This window comes from Branchiostoma floridae, chromosome 2, assembly GCF_000003815.2.
Source record: "Branchiostoma floridae strain S238N-H82 chromosome 2, Bfl_VNyyK, whole genome shotgun sequence".
Lineage (NCBI taxonomy): Eukaryota > Metazoa > Chordata > Leptocardii > Amphioxiformes > Branchiostomatidae > Branchiostoma > Branchiostoma floridae.
Window position 1 is genome coordinate 19,170,436 of NC_049980.1, and position 8,586 is coordinate 19,179,021.

General features: G+C 40.6%; 2 protein-coding genes across 3 annotated transcripts in view; one reads left to right on the forward strand and one right to left on the reverse strand.

Annotated features, from left to right (window-relative positions):
- The window catches only part of LOC118406795 (nicotinamide/nicotinic acid mononucleotide adenylyltransferase 1-like), a 17,329-nt gene extending 11,692 nt beyond the window's left edge, over positions 1-5,637 (reverse strand). The window contains exons 1-8 of one of the 2 annotated variants that reach the window (XM_035807144.1): positions 5,483-5,637; positions 4,263-4,351; positions 3,972-4,039; positions 3,504-3,655; positions 3,153-3,280; positions 2,769-2,870; positions 1,557-1,615; positions 960-1,324 (exon numbers count right to left, since the gene is read on the reverse strand). In XM_035807144.1, the coding sequence (XP_035663037.1) occupies positions 1,219-1,324; positions 1,557-1,615; positions 2,769-2,870; positions 3,153-3,280; positions 3,504-3,655; positions 3,972-4,039; positions 4,263-4,351; positions 5,483-5,561 (783 nt within the window). In that variant the 5' untranslated portion in view covers positions 5,562-5,637 and the 3' untranslated portion in view covers positions 960-1,218. Of the gene's footprint in view, positions 1-959; positions 1,325-1,556; positions 1,616-2,768; positions 2,871-3,152; positions 3,281-3,503; positions 3,656-3,971; positions 4,040-4,262; positions 4,352-5,482 lie in introns of those variants that run through there. The other variant, XM_035807136.1, reaches the window with a different exon arrangement.
- A 120-nt stretch (positions 5,638-5,757) lies between these two features.
- Positions 5,758-8,586, forward strand: part of LOC118406734 (probable ATP-dependent RNA helicase DDX59) — a 5,331-nt gene continuing 2,502 nt past the window's right edge. Inside the window, exons 1-5 of the mRNA XM_035807034.1 lie at positions 5,758-5,901; positions 6,343-7,194; positions 7,707-7,868; positions 8,026-8,157; positions 8,356-8,561. Of these exons, the coding sequence (XP_035662927.1) occupies positions 6,384-7,194; positions 7,707-7,868; positions 8,026-8,157; positions 8,356-8,561 (1,311 nt within the window). The 5' untranslated portion in view covers positions 5,758-5,901; positions 6,343-6,383. The remainder of the gene's footprint in view (positions 5,902-6,342; positions 7,195-7,706; positions 7,869-8,025; positions 8,158-8,355; positions 8,562-8,586) is intronic.

Sequence of the window (8,586 nt, forward strand, 5' to 3'; positions counted from 1 at the left end):
TAATATTAGTTTCCATTTTGCCATCATGGTGGTCTTCAGTCCCGATATGTCACTGGCCGGAAGTTTCATGCCTGTGTGCGGGCACCTGTGGGATGGACCAGGGGTGAACGGAGAATCTGCACTACCCCCTTCACGCATGCACATGAATGTTGAGCTTGGTGTGGAAACACGTGGTGCCTCGCTCACTGTGCCGTCGGACTGACTGACCACACCTCCCAGCTGAGTGGAGTTCATGTGTCGTAGATTAGGGACAGTAGGATTTTCAGCGATGGGGAGGGGAAAATATTGAGCCGGGGGGGGGGGGGGGCTAGGATTTTTTTTTACCTGGGGGGAGGGCCAAGGAAAAAAGCTAGCTTGGTCTACCAGCAAAATTTGTCCCTTTTAAAAAAATACAAGAAATAGCGTTTCAGATAGTCAAGATTTAAAAACTTTTCTGTACCTCCGCAAGGAATCGCCCGAGGTCGACGCTGCAGGACACAGTGAAAATGCGTTGGTGGAGGGTGCAGGGCTTATGCATCGCCTTCGAGATTCAGAACCCCTTTCACTTACAGAAAAATATATCCCCAGGGCCCTGAAAAATGCATTTCAGAGCTCGCGGGTAACGATTTGCAAATTTCCCGATGTTTGGGAGCCCGATAAACTAACATACACTAAATGTTTGCAGTCATTAGGAATTTTTTTTAATAGACAAAACAATTAACGTTATCTTCTACTAACGTTAACTTCAGATAATTGGTATATATCAAGATGTGCTGCTCATATGTTTGTAACTTTCATCAATATGTATATGGAAAACATATGGTAGTTTAATTGAAGTGGTATGTACCAAAGTGCTGTATTTCTCTAAGTTACAAAGAAATGATAAAAGGGGCAATAAAACTTTATGATGTCATCCATATGGTCCAGATAATCATATCTAGAATCATTTCGTGCCCAGCTATCATTATTTTTTATAACTTCATTCTTTATTAATTCCTTAATGAGAAAGCGATGGAGGTTAAAATGCCGATTTAGCCAGGAAGGAAATCTTAAAAGCTGTCTAACCGTTATTCTATGTAGAAAAAGCAGGAACTTCCAATATAGGTCTGTGTCTTAAATATTCAATACAGTGTACTTGCATAGCTTTCATGAACACAACATACATGTAGAATATTGTCTCTTCTTTCTGTCTGTCAGTATAATTACATCTGTAAAGACACTGTGTCAGGTATGTCCTCTTCAGGATGTCTCAGTTTCTGGCTGGTACAGCTGATGTTCGTTGATATAGTTTATGACAGGGTCAGGGACAAGGTACCGTACGCTCTCCTTTCGTTTCAGGGAACGCCTAACAAAAATAACAAGAAACAAGCATTAAATTGCAAACTTTTAACACCTGACAGAAATACTAGAATTCTATCAAGATTTACTGTAACAATTACAACATTGCTTTGCAAACTTACAACACCTGACAGATAGAAATGATAATAACAACATGCATACATTTGTAAACAAAAGAAGCAAATATGGGAGTTGTTTTAACAAATGACACTATTGTACTTTTTGGTGACAATTCTTGCCTGATTTTTGTGGCACTTATCTCATTCTGAATCCATTCTGTCACTAGATGGATGTTGTTCTGAAGAAAAACAACAGCAACATGTGATTAGAAATGATATTTGTTCATGTAGTTGAATGAGCAAGAAGGCAAGTGCTGATATTTTTTGACCTTCAGAAATCAGGGCTGCACAATGGTACCCAGCACTGGTACAATAAGGCCTAAATCATTTAGGTTCAGGTACAGGTACCACAAAGATTATAATGTAGCATAGCTTACTTTGTAAAATTGTTCAAGTACAGATACAGATCCACACCTGGACCTTAACCTCTGTATTGGTATCTGGATCTGGACCTGGTGTAAAATTTAGGTGCACATGTAAGAAAGGGGGGTTCGATGTTGTTGTTGCCCCGGGTTCTTATTTGGAATTGCTGCCGAGAGTCTAAGACTGAAGGGAAGAACAACATGCAGAGACACAGGCCATTTTCCGCACACACACGGACTGCTTGCTGGAGAGCTACATCCTCGTGTCTGCACTCCACGCACGACTGACACAACTCATCTCTCTCTCCCCTACCAGCAAGCTTGTCCTGTTTTATTCATACAAATTCACTTATTCATATATACTATAGAGGTGACAATGCTTTTGAAGTCTCTCTGCTGTTCTAGATATCAAAGGCTGGGCGACTACCGTCTATGTGTTAGTTCTGTCTATGGCTTTAGTGTGAAACATTTACACCTGTCACACGCGGAGACGAACCTTCGTCTCCAGACGACAGTAATCAAAATGCAAATCTCCATACTTCTCACTCTGGCTACAGCTCTGTGGCACTAATCAAAACAACAACCTACTATAGCCCTACCAAAGTGATACCAAATAATACATAAAAAGTATAAAACACAGTGAAGTTCATTTCGCCCTACTTACACCCGCCCATGATTTTTAAATCGAGCCGTCCTCGGCGAGGCAGACATGTGCATACGGATTTTTAAAAACATTTTCATATCATTCTAAACTACTAAACAACCAACTTGATAACAAAGCAATGATGAAAACATACTACGTGGAAACAGAAACACAATGCAATTCCTATGACATAGAGACGTGTACACAGAGTTATGAACATGGTCCAGCATAGGTTTTGTGTGTAAAGAATTCAAAGATACATTGTATTGGCAAAGGTAAGTACAAGTACAATTGAAGGCAAGTATAGAAACATGTGAAACTGCATACCTTATATTTAGACAACACATCAGACTCATAGATAAACTTTTCAGGGTTGGACCCGGCTCTTGAAATGACAACTAAGCCAAAGTCAGACACAAGTTCTTTGATCTGCAGACAGAAAAATGAAAATTTAGGAAGGCCGGGACATAGCTATAGGGACATAATTGATTCCTGAAACATAAACAAGAGGCTAAACGAGTTTTAATGATATGTGTTTACAAAAAACAGAAGACATTTCAAGAATAGGCATTTAAATTTTCTCTTTAAGATTATTCCTTGTCATTGCCATATTTCTAGAAAGAGTATCAGTGTAGAATTTCAGAATGCAAACTTTACATGTTACACAACTGCAAAGTATCCCAGGTCTGTATTTCAAACTGTAGTCCTTACATGTTCATCTCTCCAGAGATTGGGTACAGCGAAGGACTCCAGCAAGTCTGCACCACACAACAGTTTCAGTTGTACATCACCAGATGCCACAGCTGTGCTGCTGCCAGCATTTTTATCTATGTTGTTAACTGCAAAAAAGTATTGAAGATTTGTTCACTCACACTTTATTGGGGAAAGGAGTATTGGTATTTTAAGTTTGAGGTTGAAAGTACAACAGTGAGACTGCTTACTAAGAAAACACAAACCACCTCGAATAGTTCACATTTTCCCTGTGCACCTCCTGCATGTTGTCTATTAGCTGTGGATCATCATAACACATCTTTATAATTAACGTGACGACAGTTTGAGTACCGTTGTGCTGTGTTTTCCTCCTCTTCCTGGATGGCCCGTCTGTTTCAGAGTCCATGACGCTGCCGTGCTTGTTCTGAACCTGTCGTTTCAAGTGCCTGGCCACCACAGCAGTCTCCAGCCAGCCCTTCTGTTCACTCTCCCAACTGTCCACACTGGAGAAGTCAGAACACCATTATCAAAAACCAAATAGTTTTGTTTGTTTGTTTGGTTCTTTGTCATACACCATAAACCTCCTTATTGCATAATGTAAGGTTTGTATTCATGAAGAGCACAAGCTATATATCTGAACAGATTTAATGCACCGATCCTATCGAACGCCATATCCAACACCTCCGTGACATCATTTTGGCCCCAGTCGGTGTTATCAGCTAAATAGCAGCAGCAGCCAGTTCAGTCATATCCTACTAAAGGGTTTATGCTTGGAAGAAGTGACTGAACACCATACTTGAACCAAAAATTGCTACTTACCGCACCCAGTCTGAAGTAGAGAGTGCCAGTTGTGCCATGGCAATCCTATCTGTACTGGGTACCAATCCCTGTATCAAATCAATATAATAATAAATTCATCTAGTAATTTCTATACCTCCATTTTGTTAACGAAATGTTGTTCCATAATGAATCAATAACACAGCTGATACTACATGTATATTACCTTTAACAGTTACCTCTTTGTCATAATGGTAAGTTATCAATAGTAAATATTTCCTGTCATTTGGTTTACTTGATTTTGGAGAAAGAACTAGACAAAAGTTTTGCTACCTTTTTACCATATTTGTCGTGTGCTGGTGATATGATCCCTTCAATCACCTTATACAGGCCTGTCTTCTCCAGATGATCACGAGCAAGCTCTGAAGACAAAGTTTGAGGGTCAAAATTTAGTTTTCTTAAAGAAGATGGATACTGTGAACTGAGTGTGAAGTAGGGCTGTGTACCTAAATACCCGTACCTGTACCTTACCTAAAAAATTGTTTAGGTACAGGTCCGGACCTAAACATCTGTGTACCTGTAGCTGTACCTACACAAATTAAATCACTATTAAACACAGTAACTGTCACTACCTTTTAAGACTGCTGGACAAGTAAATCCCGAATCCACAATGACAATGGTGATAATCTTGCAGTTGAAACTTAAGAAAACTTGCAAAGAAATTGTTTTGAGATTCAAATATGTAATTGCCCATACAAAGATGACAATTTATCACTAGAAAAGACAGCTACATGTTTAAGTTACATATACTTGGTTAAACTTTTTTAGGTACAGGTCCGGACCTGTACCTAAACCCGTGTACCTGTACCTGTACCTGTACCTAAAAATTTGTTTAGGTACACAGCCCTAGTGTGAAGTCAAACTGAAGTAAAACAGGGGTCCCATGCTCGAGGAGGTGCCTCCACCACGTTAAACAGCCTCATTACTCATAATTTGGGTACCTACTGGCTGGCCAAATACACTTGTTGATTATTATTATTATTGACAAGAATCATTCCTGTCAATCATAGCCTCGTCACTGTGACATCATCTCGATCGCTCGTATAAAACGGACGTTATGAGGAAGTAGAAAAATTCATACTGTAGTGTACGTTAATTTAGTATTAATTTAGTTATTTTAGTACCTGGAGCTCACGTCTAGCGAAGAAATAGACGTTAAGCAGGGACAACAACAACAACAACTAATTTAAAATGTACATAATTGTCAACAGTTGTGAAATATGAGATCTACATCGATCTAGAGGCCCAGGAAGTAACGTAACAGTAGATGTGTCTTCTATGTAATAGTTTACTACACATAATATGCAAATCAAAATGGAAAGTAACCCCTTCTGACATGATGACAGCGCGTATAGATGACGTTACATTTGTGCCCCCCTCCCCACCTAAGGCTATTGGCCGGGTATGCATGATATCTGCAGGAACGATCAAACTTAAGAACAAATCAACGCAAGCCTGTGAAACTATTGGATGTTTCTATAAACAATACGAACCGAAAAGACGTAAGTGCATGTTGGTTATGGGGTTGAAGCAGCCACAAGCCAACAACACGACTCTTCCGGGGGCTGCCATTTTGAAGACGCTGGAAAATCACATTTAGCTTTGGGGGTGATATGACTCCAACTCATCTTCTCTGAGCTGACTGTAATTCGCCATTTTTCTTCTTTGAATAAAAATAGATTATTTAAGTATATATATAAAACACCTTGTCAACAAAAATCTTATCTGGTGTACAAATGTTGATTTAATAAAATATTCAGTAAAAATTTCTCCTCTGCCAGCAGCCTGATGACATATTCCAGAGCTGCGACGAAACCAAGAAGCTGTCTCAAACGAAGGAGCTTTCATCCGAGCTTTCGCCTTGCTCCAACTCGTCATATAGCGATATAGAAGTTATTGGGTGAATATTAAGGTTGTTGGAAAATACTGTACCTTACTATTATTATCGTCATATCTGTTATATTGATGCAAGAAGCGTTTGAATTTGATAAAAGCTGTTTGCCAATGAATGTTATTTTTCGTATATATGTATAACGTAACGTTAACATTATGTAACGGAATATCGTTTTAGCAGGACAAGAGAGACAAAAAAAGATACACAGCATGGGTAGCAAAAGTGTAACAGTGGGGTTCAAGGACTGCTAAACTGACCATGCCAAACGACTGTCAGCCTTTTAGCGTGGTTTTCGTAGCGTCTTGGTTTATGATCTGTTGGACTGGATTCATTGACATGTAGCTGGGACAAAATATGCATCGATCATTTGCTAATTTAGTTTCGATTGAGACCTTGCAGCATATGTGGTGGTATTATGGTAATGAGTGTTAATTACTGTATTCAATTATTCCCGCACAGGTTGAGGTGATACAGGTTAGGATCACAATCCCACCACAGACATGTTTGTACCAAGATCTGTATCCGTCAAGCATGTCAAGAAGAATACTAGAACTGTCCAACCTAAACCACAGTCCTGGCCCACCAAAGGCATACAACAGACCAATCCAACAACACACAACAATACAGCAAAACCTTCCACAGCAATATCTACCTCTGTCCAACAAGACAGGCAAACAGAATTAGGGAGTGACGAGCCTGGTAGTGCTATTGAAATAGACTCATCTACGTCTCTGAAAGAGGAATTTTCAAATGATGGATGTGAACAAGGTAGCAGTGTATCAAAAGAGGAGGATGAAGATGAACCCATCGTGTCTTTCAGCAAGAACCAACGCTGGCCTGAGGAAGGGGAACCGGCCTGTGTCATGTGTGGCAGGTATGGGGAGTATATCTGTGACCAGACTGACAGTGACGTCTGTAGCTTAGAGTGCAAGGCCAAGCACCTCACACTCGTGCACCACCAAAAACAGTACCTGGACCCCGACCAATCGTCAAGTCCAGAAGAAAGCAGAGCAACTGTACAAGTCAATAGCCTTTCTGAGACACAGAATTTGTACAAGGAACATGTGACGTTATCACAACTGAGTAATGAACAAGTTGAAGAAGTCAGGAAACAACTTGGAATCACTGTAAGAGGAACAGATGTTCCTAAACCTATCTTGGAGTTCTTCCACTGTGGGTTCAATGATACGGTCAGTGCAAACATGTCTGTGGTGAAGTATGACATGCCCACAGCTGTGCAGATGCAGGTGTTGCCTGCAGGGATGATGGGAAGGGACGTGATGGCAGCGGCACCTACTGGATCAGGAAAAAGTGTGTACACATACTCCATGTTATTAATTAGGTCATGTATTTCTGAGCAAAAAAAATACTACCGGGTATCTGGGTTTGAACAGTGAAAGTAACTTCCATTAGCATGTATATCCACCTTTTTGTATGTAAAACAGTGTGTTAGCGAGATCTCTAGTGTACTTGTAACACCCCAAGGTATGCACAGTTTAGATATGCATTAGTGCATTGTACTAGGCAGCATTGCATTGGAGATCTCTTTATACACATTTTCAGGGTAGCAGAAAATAATGTCTAATACCCTATTACCTGACAAAATAAAAAATTAGGCTTTTATCACATAATGATTTTGTGAAAACTCATACATGCATTGCGCAGCACATGTGTATTGGAACACAATACACAATAGAACTAATACTAGTTTTACAGTTTCTGAAAATGCCATTTGTTTGTATGACAACATTTTGCAAGGCAAGTGAACAATACCATGATCATTTTTGAGAGCCCTGCTGTTCCCTGTTGTTCCTACTGTCCAGCTGCTGCCTTCCTCCTGCCAGTAGTACTGAATGTGTTCAGGACAGTGTCCAGTGCTATAGGTGGGAGAGATCCCAGGTGGACACACCCACTGGCCTTGATCTTAGCTCCTACCAGGGAGCTGTGTATGCAAGTAGAGGATCAGGCAAAGCAACTCATGAAAGGTCAGATAATAACTTTTACAAGTTTAACTTTAATTTAAAGTTTAAGCCTATGCTTGCTGCCTCATGCATGTCCAACTCAAACTGACAGTTCGAACATTAGGTATTGAAGAGAAATAATGGCCTGGAATCTGATTGAGAAACACATTGCAAATTTCAGGTCTGCCCCACATGAGAACAGCCTTGCTGGTGGGAGGCCTGCCCCTCCCCCCGCAGGTGCACCGGCTGCAGCAGGGGGTACAGGTGCTGGTGGCCACACCTGGCAGGCTTCTGGACATCTTACACAGGAAAGGTCAGTGCTGTACTTCTAGATTGGTGCTTCAAGGTTTTGTACTACTGTCACGAAATAGTCTCGCTATTATGTTTCACTACAAGTTATCATACTGCAAATATTTCGTGGTATACTAAATTTGTTACAAGCTTTCTCCATGAACAGAACACCAATGAAAATATTTCACAACTTACTGTATGGATTTTTTTCTTACCGCAGATGTTTCCCTTGAGTGTGTTGAGGTGTTGGTTGTTGATGAACTGGATACCATGTTACACCTGGGCTTCAGGGAGCAGGTGTTAGAGATCATTGACAGCCTTCCCTCTCAGAGACAGACCATGATGTTCTCAGCCACCATCCCACAGCCTATAGAGACCCTGGCCTCATCCATACTCAACAACCCTGTCTATGTACTTGTTGGGCAGGTAAGTAGTTTTAAGGTCTCCACTG